The sequence below is a fragment of the Pagrus major genome, chromosome 21, assembly GCF_040436345.1.
Source record: "Pagrus major chromosome 21, Pma_NU_1.0".
Classification (NCBI taxonomy): Eukaryota; Metazoa; Chordata; class Actinopteri; order Spariformes; family Sparidae; genus Pagrus; species Pagrus major.
Window position 1 is genome coordinate 26,224,473 of NC_133235.1, and position 16,427 is coordinate 26,240,899.

The window sequence follows — 16,427 nt, forward strand, 5'->3', positions numbered from 1 at the left end:
TTTATTTGTGTAGCCCAAAATCACAATCACATTGCCTCAGTGGGCTTTACGATCTGTGCAACGACACCCTCTGTCCTTAGATCCTCGATTCGAGCGAGGAAAAACTTGCCATATTGGGGAAAAAAACAACTTTTAAAGGGGAAAATGAAAAAGATGGAAGAAACCCACAGGAAGAGCCTCTCCCAGGACGGACAGACATGCAGTAGATGTCGCATGTACAGACCAGAACAACACAATCACAGTTTACAAGTTGCATGATACTGATCTGATACAAATTATATAATATATGTAAGGTGTGTGGATCCAGGAGGACGTGGTGCCCGGGCCACACGACCTCCTCTCCACCACGGTGACCTGGAGGAGGGCAGGCCACACACAAGATAGCCAAAGGTGAAGTCTCAACACAAGCTCCTCGGTCCAAGCAAGATCCATCTCTTGGGCAAGAAGCCCCGCCAGTAGACCTTTGGGTGATACTTGTTGTTTCAAGATGAAGAAGGAACTTTTCACACTCAAATTTAAAAGTTATACAGATTTATATTGGAGAAGCTGCAAACAGGGATTGGTTAGGTGTTTTGACTGATGAGATAATAAGTCATTCAAAATTGTTACCAAATTATTATTTTTCCGTCAATTGATTTAATAGACTATCCGTTGCAGTTCTAGGTTAATTGCATGGAAGGGATACAGTAAGCACACAACACAAATGCTAGTCTGCGATTCAAAACATTAGAGTGGTAATTGGCCTTTTATATTTGTAAGCTTATAATATCAATGATTTGTGATTTTTAGAGACTAATCAGTCACCAATATGCCTGTGTTTGTATATCTGTACTATCTTTACTTGGGGGAGGTCTTTTGAGGTGGATGTGTTCAGATGCTGATGGTTTGTGCTCCTAGATGATGATTTGCTGTAAGTTAATGTATCTGAATAATTCACGAGGGATAAAATATTCATTCATTCATTCATAAGGACACGAAAACCAACTTCAAGTTTAAATAAGACTCAATGAAACTTCTCAAAAGAAAAAGAAACCATTTATTACATTCTTAAAACCACATATAATGTATCCCATCGGACAACAATGTATATCGCGCTGTGTGACTCAGTTACTCTTGGACTAGTAATATACCTCTTGTACATTTTGTCATACAGGGAAAGAGAAGGGAGACAAACTATTCTTTTGTGTTTGTACTTTTCCTAATCTTTCTTCAATAAAAAAAAAAAAAAATAGATCACTGACTTTACAAGACAGAAGTGGAGACACGTAAAGAAAAAAGGTGGATAAAAGACTGACAAATAAATGAAAATCACAGCAAAAGAAACATTAAACCCCAATAATGAAATTCATCTTGAACTCTAAGTGATTTATTTATGTTTTTTTTTTAAAATTCCTATGTCTCGTAAAATTTTAAATGTTACAATATTAGGACAAACAGGAAGGGCTTTGACACTTTGTGAGTAACATTCACAAAAATAGAACTTACGTCCACAGTGATTATTGTTATGGGTCTCATCTTAGGTGCAAAGGTGTGTGAGGAGCACAAGGCTAAAAGACGACACTGGAAATAAAGGGACAAGAGATCACAGCTAGCTCCCTGAGCGGCAGGCGGCAGATCCTCGGACTCTGCTCAGAAACTTCACAGCACCCCAGGTAAGACATCGTCATCATCATTTCATCATCATCCCCTCAATGCTATAACAACCTTCAGAAAGCAGGTTATGTATGCACATGAAAGATGCGAGCGAGAAACAAAACAAAGATAATAAAACGGATTGAAAACTATGACGTCTTACTGGCATTGAGGCCCAACTCAGGGGGGCAGCTGGTAGCTCTGTGTGGCCTTAGACTAGTGCCCAGTGAGAAAGAGGAAAGTATAAGTGCCTCAGACAAGTGTTGGGTTCAGGGCTAAAGGAGAGGAACAGCAAATGTACAAAATAATACAGTTGCTCCAACCAGCGAGGAGGGTTTATGATACATATTATGGATCGTCGTCGTTCCGGCCAACTGAAACATTATGAGTGAAAGACAAATATACCACACCTACTTTACTGACTGCTGGTTAGAAACAGGTGGGGGACCCTGTATGTGTATCCCCTTATATTTTACAGTTCATGAAGTCATCTTTTGCCTTGATTTCTCTTCTCTTTAGTGTCCTCTTGTCTCTTTAGGCGGGGAGGGGGAAGGCAGCAGCAGCACAGTCTGAACGCTTTCAGTTTAAATGCAGGACAAAGGCAATGTCACCTCGCCTTTGTTTGGGTACGCTGCCTCCCCTGCTGTGTTGCATCTGCAACAAGTGTCCAACCCCGTCGCTTGCGTGATGACCGCACCTAACCCAGCTGGGTTCGGTCGTGCCGTCAGGGAGCAAGAGGGGCTTGTTGCCACGGAAACCTGAGAGTACTGTCAAGAGAGGAAATAGTCCAGAAAAAGATCCGCCTTCGTCGAAGTATCCATCTTTTTTCTCCGCCCTCTCTCCACATCTTACTATCCACTCTTCTCTCCCTCGCTCTCTTTCTCTCTCTCTCACACACATTCTAACTCTCTCCATATACTTATATATTCATCTATTTACATTCTTATTTAAAATATTTGTTTATAAATGTGTATATAAATTAAAGATAATTTCATCTTGTCCTGTCTCTAAGTGGCATTTACAAGGAAAGGGGTGTGTGGGACTGAGGTTTCTCATTGCATTACAAGAGCCTGCAAAGAGGCAGCACCGAACACTGTCTACATGTGCGTGAGACTGATTCTCAGCTGATTAAGCCTAAGATGTGAGTCTGTGTGAATCTTTTCATTTATCGGAGAATATGAGTCATGATCTTGGTCCCTAAGTGATGGTCAGTACACAGATATTGTCTGTATGAGTACCCATGCGTATCATACTGAGATGTATTAATGTAGAGAGAAATGTTGACCGAGAACTGTATTAATAGTGAGACCTGTTGATCATTCAAATACTACGTCTAAACTTCTGCCTGGTGGCAGGGTTTTACATTCACTGTAAGGTTCTGACTTGTGCACTGGTGCTTATCGATGAGGTACATTCATAACTGGTTGGGCGATCCACAGTGGATCGGATGTTCAACAAGTGTTAGAGCTCAGAGCCGTCCTGTGCTTAGTGGGCCGCTGTGTTATTCTTACGGCGCCCAATCGCTTGTTGTTGATGCTACAATGTGCAGAGGACCATGAGCATGTGTGGTCTGTAGTGTAAGGTGCTTTTGCCTGCTGGGAAAGTGGAGGACTACTTTGGGATCATGGGAGACGAGTATTTAAAGTCCTGGATTGTCTCTTTAACTGCTGGTTGTTGAACTTCAACATCTCTATCCTACTCTGTCTCTCCTTTTGCTTCCCTACCTCTTTATACACTCTCTTCATGTCTCTCATTTTCGTCTGTCTATCCGTCTAGCTGTCGCTGGAGTCCGGCAGAGACATCTCGCTGCCAAACACTTCCCGGTACAGTGGTGGGAAACTGTAGGCGGTCTCTGGGTGGACCAGACGGAAAAACTCAAGCTTGTCGATGTGGAGGTTACAGATAGACTTCATTGTGGGCAGCTTGGACACCATCTGCAGGGACAGAAGATGTTGAAAGGTAAGGTTATGCATGTGAATCTTTATGCGTGTATTTGTTTATGAAGAGTCCTGGCGGCTTGTCTTTACCTTGTCCAGTTTCTCATCAGAAGCGCCGCTCTTATGTAGACTGTGCTGCAGAGCCAGGTAGACTTTCTCCTGCAGTTTCTGAACCTTTTGGCCTTCTGTTAGCCAGGGTCGATCTGTCAGGATAGAAAAACATCACCTCTTAACACACAGTCTTGTTTCTCCTTAAATAGCTCTAAGGTGAGCCAACATCAACACACATGGCAACACAGCAGTATCACAGCACACACAGTGAACTACCTTTCACCTTTCCATCATCTTTTACTTCCTGCAGTGTTTATATTGTGAAATGTGCTTTAACATCTTTGTAGTTGCCATTTTTATTTATTTTGCGGTTGATAGAAATCTTTGCCAGCATGCAGCGTGAGCCTTCACCTCTCATCTCTTTCAGTGTGCTAATCTGTTCAATCAGCTGCTTGTGAAGTTCAGAGAATTGCAATACAAACATCCGTTTGCTGCAGGCGTCCATGTTTTTCCCAAGCAGATGCACTTGAATGCATTTAGATCCTAAATTGGGACTACAGGCTCGGAAATATCGACTCTCAACTTGCAACTCATTGCAGCATTAGCAACCACGACACACATTTTTCATGTGTCTTATACTGATCCCATTGCTGGAAGAGGTTGAGTAAACCCTAAAGTATATTTTTGACTAAAAGAACCTTTGAAATTAGAAAATATAATGGGTATAAAGATAACATTAGCTGACATCTCTTTAACATATTGCTTGTGACAGCCATGAAGCACGTGACAAAGACATGAAAAAGGCCAACAGGCAGTTGTTATTTCATTTTTAATTTTTTGTTTGATTGAGTTTCTGTCTCCTAATTATTTTCTCTTATATACTAATTTAATTTGTACGAAAGTATAAAAATGTTCACTCGACTCTGAAGCAAACACCTGTCCAGAATATAATGAAGGAAGCCTTGTATTTTAAAAAAAAATAGCTTTAGGGTTATTCAAATGTCTAGGTGAATATTCAAATCCAAGATGCTGTTTTTTTTTTTTTTACGCCCACACTGTTCAATAAAATGGAAAGTCTCACTCATCATTTATACGTCATTTCCCCGAGATTCAGCCTGATGTATTTCTACGATTGTATACTTTCGGATCTCTCTCAGTGAGTTTAAACAGAAGGTGAGAGGAATGGCAGGCTGCTTTTAACTAAACATGTTCAGCATCATTTAAGCAATGATGTCATGTACTAACCACTAAATGTAAGCCAACAGTTGATACGTAGCCAAATGGGGAATAATGACCACATTTATAATTACATGTTTTACATGTTAGCTAAATAAGCTCCAATAAAATACTAAAAAAATACATATGTGAGACATCTTCAAAATAATGCGTTGTGTTGCATGAGTATATTGAAAATGGACATCCTACAGTTACTCTTGTATCAGTGTGGCTTTCTTTACCAAGGACAGAACAGCATTGAAAAGACTGCTATATCTGAACTTGAACTTGTTTTGGTTATGTATGCATATGTGAGCGAGAAAGACAAATAGAAAGAGGAGGAAAAACAAAATAATCACCAGGAGATAGAAGGACGGCAGCGCTGAACAGAGCCATCTCTTCGTCAGACAGCTGCAGGCGGCAGAGTCCTTTTCCCAGGTCAAACACTGCACTGACCAGGTCGTCACAACCTGTAAACACACAGGAAATGGATCAATTACTAATTATTAGTTATTAACTACTACTAAAAAATAGTAGCTTGAAGACTTTAATATTCCTAAAGTAAAGTGACTGTCATAGGATCTCAGTCTTTCACAGAGAAATAAAGTTGTACTGACTGACATAATATATCTTTTTACTTGACACAACGTGGCAAATGTTTACTGCTGTGTTAGCACTGTTACGATGTGTTTGAGAGGCAAGACCATGCTTCAGAAAAGGGAAATCAACATCCAGCGGCAGACTTTCAATTACTTCTCAACTACATTCTCGTCTCATCCTCACCAAGTGCTTTGAAGAAGTGAGCCGGGGCAAACTTTCCATTGAAGAAAATGGTGCTGTTGTTGACGTTGAAGGCTCGGCACATACGTATCAGCAGGACTTCCAGGCAGCCTGAAAGGGTAGCCACAGATAGAGGCATAGAAATGGGGAAAGAAGAGGAAGGGAGAGGGGTGGACAGAGGGGGGCAAAGATACTCCAACATGCACAAAACAACACAACAAAAATGTAAATAATTTTGACCCAGATTGGCGCACAGCATATATAAGACATTTTTGAACATTTTAAAAATCAACAGGATAGCATGAATATCCACAAAGATTTTTTTGTAAAGTTCAAAAGATTTACATAAAGTAAATGCATAGTCGAATAAATGCGTTTTATGTCACATATATACATATATTTATGCAGATATGGATATATATTTGTGGGATGGATAACAGATTTTGTTATGTTCGAACCAGGGGTGTGCCATTTATTCAAACACATCAACGGAGAGTAAATAAGGCAAAGATAGAGAGTTGGAGACAAAAAAAACAGGAAGGAACTAAAGTTAGCAAGTTTCAGGTTCTGTTTACTTTAGAAGGGTTTCACACTGTGCATGAAATATTTGAGAGGTGTGTATTTTTAGACTGGGCACTGACCTGCTTTCAGCAGTATAATCTGATCATTCTGGCAAAGGTCCATGAAGCCAGCAATGCGTTTGGCAAACTCCACCACGTACTGAATGGCATTGGTGATGTGGTGTGCGCACTGCTGCCACATCCACTCAGCTGACTGAAAGAGTGAAACAGACAACATGTTACATTAATAAATCCACTGACATCACTTCAGCATAATTCAGCACATTCTTTTGAGGTCTGATTTTATGATGCTGACCTGTTATTCTGATCTAGTACGTACCTTGTTTTGAAAAGTGCGTGTTTCCTCAGGTGTGTATTGAATCCAGGTGAATCTCTTCATGTCTTCAGCGCTGTACTGACACGTCTCCAAGTGAGACTTGACAATACTCTGAGTGATGCGCTCTGTAAAAACAAATAAGCATATAAACATGAGTGTTTCTGTCGCTTAGGTTGACACAGAGAGAGTGTAGCAGAGTGCAACAGTGATGTTGTTTATGTGTCCACATTATGACAGCGTGACCTTGAATAACCAGATGCTTTGAAGCACTCCGCTGCTACGTTTGCCACTTCTGCCCTCGACAAAACTGAGTGCCAGTGGCTTATCTACTTATCTGATCTTTGCAGACGTGAGGACACTTCCTGCACTCATAATATCCTCCAGTCACAATATTTACTCATTGTTTCCTTAAAACGTCCCCAGAGTCCCATTCAAAGCCTCCAACCGTAAAATAAAATACAAATTTATTCTTCCTCCAGGTCTCTATAGACACTTCTCTAAAAAATGCCTGTGCTTCCTCACCTCTATAAATACCACTACACCATCATGCCTTTCTTTGTCCCTGTTTTCAAGCCCGTCTTTGAATCGATAGTTTCCACTCAGTGTTTGCGTAGCTAATGAGTAAATGAGCAAAGAAATCATTTGTTAATTATGATCATCAGTTCTCACCGAGGTCTGTTATTGAGCAGTCATCAGGCAGTTGGTCCAGCAGTGCATGTATGTGTCCCAGCAGCGGATGTGTGTGAGAGTGTGTATGCAGGAGCTGGATCCCGTTGCCGTCCACCCCGTCTAGTGCAGTCTGCTGCGGGGAATTCTGATTGGACAAGGATGAGGAAGTGGAAGAAGAGGACGACGAGTTGGAGGTGTTGCCGGCGCTGGCTCCTCCTCCGCCGAGCAGATCCAGGCTGCAGTACTCGCTGGCCTCCTCGGGGGTCAGTGGCAGGTCAAACAGGTCAGGCAGCGCCGCGATGTCGTCCAGGTCGCTGAGGGTGGAGCTGGAGCCCCCGGTGCTGTAGGACCGGCTCAAACCTTCCTCCATGTCCTCCCCGCCACCGCCACAAATGCCGTCTTCCTTGGGTAAGGACAGGGTGGTGGAGCCACCTCCTCCGGAGCCCACACACTCCTGGGACTTTTGGTGTTTTTGGACCTCAGCGTAGAGGCTGTCGCGCTGCTTCTTGGACATGCGACCGAACTTGACGGCTGCAGAAAGAAAATTTCATGATTAGGCGACAAATAAAACAATTCACAGACATCTTACAAAGAATTGTGAATACTTAAAGGGACAGTTCACCTCAACATTAAAAATACAAAACAATCTAGATGGATAAAAAGCACTACAGGTAAGAGGAAAATATAAACATTTTGATTCATTTTTTCCCCCTATTGCAGAGATTTTTACTGAAACAATCATTTTCACACTTGTTCTCCAAAGCTGTAATCTAAACCTAATTGTAAGATATTTCTGGCCCACTTCTTCCACCTTATCCATAAGAACTGTATGTTCCAGTCCCTATATCCAGTCTGCTCGATGACAGCTCGTCCCCTCTTAAGTCTGTTTACTGTATTTGTTTTCTCCTTGCACCCTGATGAAGAGGGTGACAGCTGATGTGAAACCTTACAGCTGAGGGGTTTCAAATTCTCCTGGTATCAGCTTTAAATTAAAGGAACAGACGCACTGGGATTCACCAGAGAAACACATCTACTGACCTTTTCCCTTTTTGCGTGACAGATTTAAGTTTAATAAAAGTCAGTTGTGATAAATTTACTGCTGAATTTCATGGTTAAAGGTAGTGTGTAAAGATAGCACAGTGTGTTCTTTGTGTGTTTACCATCTCTGCTCATGCCCAGGGCCAGACACTTCTGTAGGCGGCAGTGCTGGCAGCGGTTCCGGTTGGTTCGGTCGATCAGACAGTTCCTCTGGCGGGAACATGAGTACATAGCATTGTTTTGCTGGCTGCGACGGAAGAAACCCTAGACACAAACACACAAACAAACACTGTCAACAACACGCACATTTGAACAGTTTGGTTGGAGTTAAGTTCAGAACGCCTGGTTTTACTCTGTGTTTTTCCTCCTCACCTTGCAGCCTTCGCAGGTGATGACTCCATAGTGGATTCCTGAGGACTTGTCCCCGCAGATCTTACAGGGGATGACCTCGATCTGAGCTGCAAGACACAAGAAAAAAAAAGACGAGAGAGGTCAGAATATTGCCGCTGCATAATCGAATTTACATAGAGGGTGAGCTCGATCGGCTTAGTGAAGTGCAGCAGTTACATCTTTGGCTTGTTTGACCCCTTTTTGAGTCATACTAGAGACTGTTGCCAAAAACTGTTATCTAAACACTTACACAACCTAAAATAACATTAAACATCCATCCAATCATAACAAACTTTGCCATAAACTCAGCACCAGTGTAGAATGCTTTTACACCGACTGAAAACAAAGTCCAAGACACTGTAAAGACGTCTGTGCTCTGTACAGCTCTACACTATCTCACTAGTTCAACACTGGGGGAAATGAATATAAGTTAAAAAGGGTGACAAAGAAAGAAAACAGGCAAAAAAACAAGTGAGAATTGTCTAAAAATAAGTTTCCTATATCTCAGTGAAATGCTACTTTCTAGATAATTGTGTCTTGATAGAAGTTAAACAAACAAACTTGGTTAGATTTTGAGATTTACAGTGAAGTTTTTCATGTTGTATTTGGAAAAGCACCTTTCTCCTCGGCCTCTGTCTCTTCTGCTGTCACCAAGTAGTATGTTATACAACTCCATTCATGCGTAGCTCTTTGAGCATATTGTGTGTGAGCTTATTAGTAATTTCCAATGATGTGCTAATGATATACAGCTAAACAGTTGGTTCCACTTCAACCTTACAAAATGCCAATGTCTTCCTGCTTAATGACACAAAAGCTTCTCCATCACTATAGTACAACGCAGCCATATTTCAGGGCAGGCATGATTTCTTTCTCTCCCCTTCGCTGGTCATTCGTGTTGTGTTATCATGTTATTTTCTCGGCCAGAATTAGGTCTTTTGTATCTTCTGTAGACCTTGAAAAGGTCGCTCATGCCTTTTTATCTCCTCACAGTGAGACCGCTGTCTACTCTGAGCTCTTTTAGAAGAAGGCCATCTCCTGCCTCCAGCTGATACGAAATGCAGCTGTGAGGCTTTTTCTGTTTCATTGTGATCTTATATTACACCTCACACTGTCCTTCCCTGCCTTTCTCGGGAGCCCTTGAGATTCAGATTTTGAAGTCTTTAATACCCACAAAAAACAACTTATTACTTCCATGTTTTGTCTTTTATTGATCTCATATCTTCTATCTTTTATGATTCTTTATAACCGCTGCACTTCCCTTTGTTTTGTTTGACTCAAAAGCAATATATCATTGTTTATTATTATTATTAAGAAATCATTAACACGAAACTGAATCAGACACGTCCTGTACTTTGCACCTAATAATGAAAGATAAAAACCTATTACAATAAGAGAAACTGTCCTACAGTAAGCACATACTATAGAGGAGAAGATAAGTTGCCTTGAACTGTGTGTCTGCACCCTGCGTGTGGCCCCCATGAGGGAACAGAGTACACAAACAGATAGGGAATCACATGCCTCAGCCACAAAGAGACTCCTTCTTTCTTGACCGTGGAGATAAACAACATACAGCAGCTATATCATTAGATACTTTGCTGTCTATACAATCTTTTGTACAAAAATCTTGTGAACTGCTTGTGCGGACGGTGTATGGAAAACTACTTAGGTCGACTGTGTGATTGAGGAGGGATTGTTGCACTCTTAGGTACTGGAAAACACAACTTTCCACTTCTTTTCCCCTGTAATGACACAGTCGGCTGTCTCTTCTCTAAAACAGTTGACTAAAATACTCCAACTGATCAGGGCAGCTGCAGGCATGCAATGGAAAAATATCTCCCTCCTCCTTCTCCCTCCCTCCTTCCCTTCCTCTCTTTCTCTCAGGTTCCCCCTCCACCCCTCCCTCGGCTCGCAGTTATATAACTCTCGTCTGTGAGCATTCCTCACAACACTCATTCAGCAGGCTCACTCTAGCAACACCAACAACCCGCCCTCCTCAGACTCCGTCTCTCCCACTGGCTGAGCGGCGTTCGCAGCCTCCTCGGTATTGGCTGAGTCATCCTTCGCTCGAACGCTGTAGCCTGTCAGCCCATGTGGACATTCTGTCCTACTGACACACTTTCCCACTGCAGGGGGAGAGGGAGGAGGGAGGCGTGCGCGCTCCCTGCTCTCCGCAGACCAGTTTTAAGGTGGAGCTGAACAATGCTCACACTTCCCTCTGAAACATTTCCCTAAAGGCTCGTAGCTTGCATCAGTAAAACTGGCTAGTGACATAACACTGAAATTAACCTACAGAGGCAGCGGGCCTCAAAAAACAAAACAAAGTCAGATCAGTTCATGCCCAACACAGACTTCACTGAACTCTGCTTCTGTATGGACTGATTTCTACACAATTATCGATCTCTGCGCTGTTTTATTAATGAGAAACCATATTTGATTTTTAACTGTAACAGCCCATACTGTACCTGGCTACAGTCCAAACAACGCAGACTAACTGTGAACTTGAATGTCAGCCATTCAGCAGGCACCCCTCTCCCCGGTGTTTGACATTGAGCCTCTGCTTCAACCTGTTTCTATTCTCGTCCTGTGCTGAGAGCCAGAATTACCCAGATGCCCAGCCACCCACCCCTGTTGCTACAACCACACACATACATGCCTTCTCACTCCTCTCCTCTGACTCTCTGCAGATATATGGGCACAACCCAGACACAGGGAAATATCCATCTCCAATATCCAATAGATATGTCAGTCAAAAGAAAATGAATCGCTGACAATTTTGACACTTTTCAAGCAAAAATGTCAAACATTTGCTGGTTCCTGCTTCTTAAATGTGAGGATTTTCTGTTGTTCTTTGTCATTTATGACAATAAGTGAAGAGTCTTTGGGTTTTTGACTGTTGGTTGGATAAAAAAAGCTATTTGAGGACATTATTTTGGGCTCTGGGAAAATGTAATGAACACTTTTTACAAGTTCTTTTTTGACTAGCTGATAAATTGATCACGAACGTAGTCTTTAGTTGTCGCCCTAACATCTCCTTAATGTTATCTTATGTAATGAGACTGTTTTGTCCGTAAGCTGGTAAATGACGGGAAGTTGAACGACAAACAGATGGTACAGAAAGATTTACAGATGGATTCATCCAATCGTATCCATTATTTTCTGGATTAATCAATTATTCGTTCACAAAACGGCGAAAAATGCCCTTTATAATGTTCTGGAGCTAAAGCTGACATATTCCAACTTTGGACTAACTGTCCAAAAACACAAAAGTGACTTGAACAATAGTTGCTGAATCATTTCCTTCCTATCTACCTACTGATTGACTGAATAATCATTATTTCTTCTCCAACACCACACAGTTATTAGGTGAAGCCACTCAGAGGAAAAAAAAGCTTACTTAACCGATATGACAGATTGAACTGTCTAAGAAAGCTGATGGAGAGACAGCAGCAGTCGCCACACTGTTAAAGCAATGTTTAACCTTTAATCCTGAATATCAGTGTTGACCTGTGCTAAAACACAGGTCTCAGACATCTGACCTTTCGCTCTCCAGGGAGAGACAGCATTCTGAGAACATCAATACCAATCCTGCCTCTTTGCTAACATGATGCATGAAGGCTGCGTGCACAACACATTAACCAAGTCACACAAAAATGCAACAAATAAGGGGAACTTAATCCGTGTATCATTCGTTCATTCGTTTTTCAAAATAAAACCAAAAATAAGAAAACGAAAAAACAATTCCTTTTCTCAGTATTCGTTTCCTAAACTAAAATGAAAAACGGATAACGACTCGTTTTTTTCAGTTTTCGATTTTATGCTCAAATGAATAATGGAAAAAACGGATAACGAGCGTTTCCCGTTTCATGTTGCAAGCATTTGGTACCTACACCGGAAATTACCGTCACCCGGAAGTGGCCTGGAGCAAAGCTAACGTTAGCAGAGCCAGTCAATTCTCTGACGTTACCAGAGCGTGGTAGAAATCTCGGCATGCGTTTTACCATCCTCAAAAAGCTGTCCAATTATATCTGCATGATCCTCAAGTCCTGCCATTATTTTTGTTTTGCGCGCCCTCGCAGTACAGAGACAGAGACGGTCACTTCCGCTTCCGGCTCATTGAACTTTTTTCAGATCAAAATGGGATAAAACATGAAACGGGAAACGCTCGTTATCCGTTTTTTCCATTATTCATTTGAGCATAAAATCGAAAACTGAAAAAAACGAGTCGTTATCCGTTTTTTCATTTTAGTTTAGGAAACGAATACTGAGAAAAGGAATTGTTTTTTCGTTTTCTTATTTTTGGTTTTATTTTGAAAAACGAATGAACGAATGATACACGGATTGAACTTGTGCAAAAAGGCAAACACAGACTGGTGTTTGCATATTAGCATGGCACACCCAAGCCTTTGCACAAAATAAAACTGGGAACTGACACTTTGAAAGTCGTTTATCAGTTTGTGTGTGTAACAATGTTATCTGATCGTTTTACACACCTACTGAATTAGCCTTTTGTTCAGTGTGTCAGTGTGTCAGTAATTTGATAAAGAAAAAAATAAAAGCTGTATTTTGACCCTCCACATGCTCGGAGTACGTGCAGACATGCTCACACCGATCACTTCTCGATTTCATAATGTAACAACCTCTTTTCATGCGCGCACACAATGTTCTTGTTTTCTCATTATGCAAATTTCCATAATATGCACACTGCCAGATGCCCTTGAGCCACAGATTGACTAAAGGCTGTATAGGAGCTGCTGATTCTTTCCCTGACCTCTTCATACGACTGACAGAATGAGGAGACACGCACAATAGAAGGTGGAGGGCCTTATACCTGAGCTCTATACATATTGGGATCAAGCTGAAGTGACTGTTGTGTCATGCTTCACACTGCCGGGTGTAGGCTTACTGCACAGCACTGAGCTGTATCACAATAACCCACCGTGGTCGTCCTTCCTCTTTTCAAATCGCGTTAGAGTGCGGGAGTGTTCTCCACGTTACTATGTTTCTGTGAGACGAGGAGCTCGCAAAAGCCTCAAGGCCTGCAGAGATAAACCCAAGGAAACCCAGATACGTTCACTGACACGAAAACATGTTTTTCACGCCACTTATCACCTTGTAGCACGCATCCCCGTTCTCTAGCTCTCACAGAATATCAGCACTTTACTCTCAACGAAACAGATGAGACTAAAATCAAAATGCATGTATACGCACAATCAGGCTGTGTGGCTGTTGCTGCATTCAAATCAAGAGGCTCTATTTTAAAAGATGCAAATACCAGTGGAGGCTAAGCTAGGGGCCCACAGAGGGGGGATTACAACAGAGCGAAGAATTTCCATAGGCCTCTTCTGCTGGCTGTCATGAATCTTACAAGTATTTCACTGCGATAAATACATTCTGCACACATGCATGAGGAAGTGTCGGAGCTCCAGACAACACGACCAGCCCCCTAAAAAAGACTGTCACCGTGCCAGAGCTTGCTGCAGTGACTAAACAATTTTTAAGAGTAAGACGATTTCTAATGCAGATGCATGTTGGAACTGGAATAAAACTGCTGACATGCTTTACCAGCGAGGGAGCGGCAGGTTGGGCGACTAACCTACATTTGGAGGCAGCGCAGTGAGCTAAGAGTGGGCCGCAGTTTGTTTACATTTGGATATCCTGCCAGAAGTGGAACCTCCCTCCACCAGAGGCCCCCTCTGCTTCTTCCTCCCCTCCCCTCGCCTCCCTCCCTCCCTCCCTCACCCTTTTGAGTGCAAAAAAATCATCTCTTTCCTCCCCCTCAAAAAACCCCTTGCAGCCTTATCTCCTGTCCTGCACAAGAAAAGATTTGAAGCTCAGAGATAAAAACACAGAAATGCAACATTAGAACAGAGCCAAACATTAGGTCATTATTCTTGTTTAGACAGGATGATTTAAAGTGTGATCTGCATGAAAATGCTAATAAACATTTTTTTTTAATTTAATCACTGGCCTATTTTGATTGAAACATTCAGATGTTATGTTGCTGTTTAAAACAAACCTTCCATGTTAATAATCATCTGCCCCCCTCCTCCTTCCCACAGCCCCCAAGTTCAAGGTCAGCCTGTGTCAGGGAGAGACACGTTGAAGGCCGGGCGACACTGCGCGCCTGTAACCGCACATGGCGCTGCACGGCCCGGCGGCTGGCGCTTCCCACAGCCGCCCCTCCTCCCTCCGCTGCGTGCGCTGTATAATGTTGGGTGACATAACCAGGTCAGTGGAACAGCCAGGCCCCTCTTCCTCTCACACTGTCGGCCATGCTGGCACAGCCATCACATCACAACAACATCACAACTACGCCAATTCATTCTGCAAAGTGAAAAAATAGCTACTGTGACTAAAAGTTTGCAAGAATCAGCAGGACTGCTTTATTTTTCAAAAAAGCGGAAATTAAATTTTTTTATAATTTTACAACAAATGCCAGAAAAATATAATCATAAACTATCTGTTCTTTGAAGGAAATGTATTTAAAAAAAGGTCCAACATTGCAGTTCTGGATTCACCTGATCCGAAACCTGATAATCTCGATTACATAATTCTGGTTTTGGTTAACAACAGCCTCCTCTCATGGCCCCTCCCTCTCCTCATTGCATAACTCTTAACATGGATCCCCAGACAAAATTTACAGAAGGACTCCCTGCTGATACAAATGACTCACATTTCTTTGAGAAAACAGACCCATTTGGCACAGTTACGAACCATACTGCGTAACCACGCATGTGTCCAACTGAGGACCGAGTCCAACATAAACAAGACCTGAGCGGTGATTAAACAAAAAAAAGCATCATTTATCTGGTTAAGCACATTCTCGTGTTTGAGGAGCTTTTTTCTGATCATTGCATTGCTGAACTTCAGAATGGAGCATGCAGCCTCTGGATCTGTGCACGGATAATCCAGTCATGAGGGATTAGTGCGCACTGGGAGGAAAACAGGTCCGACCCCCGTGCGCACACATGTGGTCGTACCGAAACCCCCCCACACACAGTGTGATCCTTCAAACCAAGTTCAAACCCGCATTTATTGTGACATTTAAAAAAAAAAATCAACTTACCTCTCATTTTGATGTTTTCTTTGTGAAGGCTGGACGATAAGAAACTCGGCTACATGTGGTTTAATGTAGGTGACAGGATGAAGGAGAATAATAATAATAATGATAATAAAAAGAAGCGCAGTGAGCCAGATCTGTAAATATTAACTTCGTCCCGGCTGCAGACAGCTCTCGTAAAAAAAAAAAAAAAGCACGACCAACTTTCAAGACGGGAGAAAGAAAAAACTACCCGAAACTCCTCTCCTCTATCGCTCGATCAAGTCCAAGCGAAATAAAAGAGTGAAGAAAGTCGCTTTGGATCGCATCGTCTCGGAGAAAAGGTTCGGCTGAACTTTTTTTTTTTTTTCTGACAGAATAGTCCCACGGTGAACGAGAGGTGTTCGGCAACCCCCCCTCTGCTCTGACTCTCCGTTTGCTTTCCTCTCAGTCTACCCTGCTAACCTACTTTCTCCGAGCGTGGACTCTCCCATGATCTCACTGCCGTCAGCTCCTCTCGCAGCACTCGCGGGGGCGCGCAGTCGGGAGCGAGTTTTAAGGTGGCTGAGAGAGTAATTTAGCAGCGCTCGTTTTTCTTCCTGCAGGGAGACGTTATTGTTAAGCTCATCATCATTTCCAGGAGATAATAAGAAGATAATTAGACCCAAACCCTCCGCTTCCTGCCTGATTTCATATCATTTACAGCAGTTACAGTAACAGTGTGTGATTCATACCTGTCTAATTAGGTGTTGTTAAATGATACACAGCCAGAAGCTTTC

At 42.3% G+C, this 16,427-nt stretch overlaps 1 protein-coding gene across 2 annotated transcripts; it reads right to left on the minus strand.

Moving 5' to 3' along the window:
- Positions 1 to 1,013: 1,013 nt before the first annotated feature.
- On the minus strand, positions 1,014 to 16,113 carry LOC141017290 (nuclear receptor ROR-beta-like). 2 transcript variants are annotated; one of them, XM_073491959.1, is made up of 10 exons: positions 15,676 to 16,113; positions 8,592 to 8,677; positions 8,342 to 8,483; positions 7,182 to 7,712; positions 6,516 to 6,637; positions 6,257 to 6,389; positions 5,619 to 5,726; positions 5,195 to 5,305; positions 3,660 to 3,772; positions 1,014 to 3,566 (listed from the first exon to the last, which is right to left on the minus strand). In XM_073491959.1, exons 1-10 carry the CDS (start codon positions 15,680 to 15,682, stop codon positions 3,405 to 3,407), a joined length of 1,515 nt encoding a protein of 504 aa, XP_073348060.1. In that variant the 5' UTR covers positions 15,683 to 16,113; the 3' UTR covers positions 1,014 to 3,404. The 2 variants fall into 2 exon arrangements, with proteins under 2 accessions (XP_073348060.1, XP_073348059.1); XM_073491958.1 differs by lacking the exon at positions 15,676 to 16,113 and adding an exon at positions 14,626 to 14,706.
- Between the last annotated feature and the right edge of the window lie 314 nt (positions 16,114 to 16,427).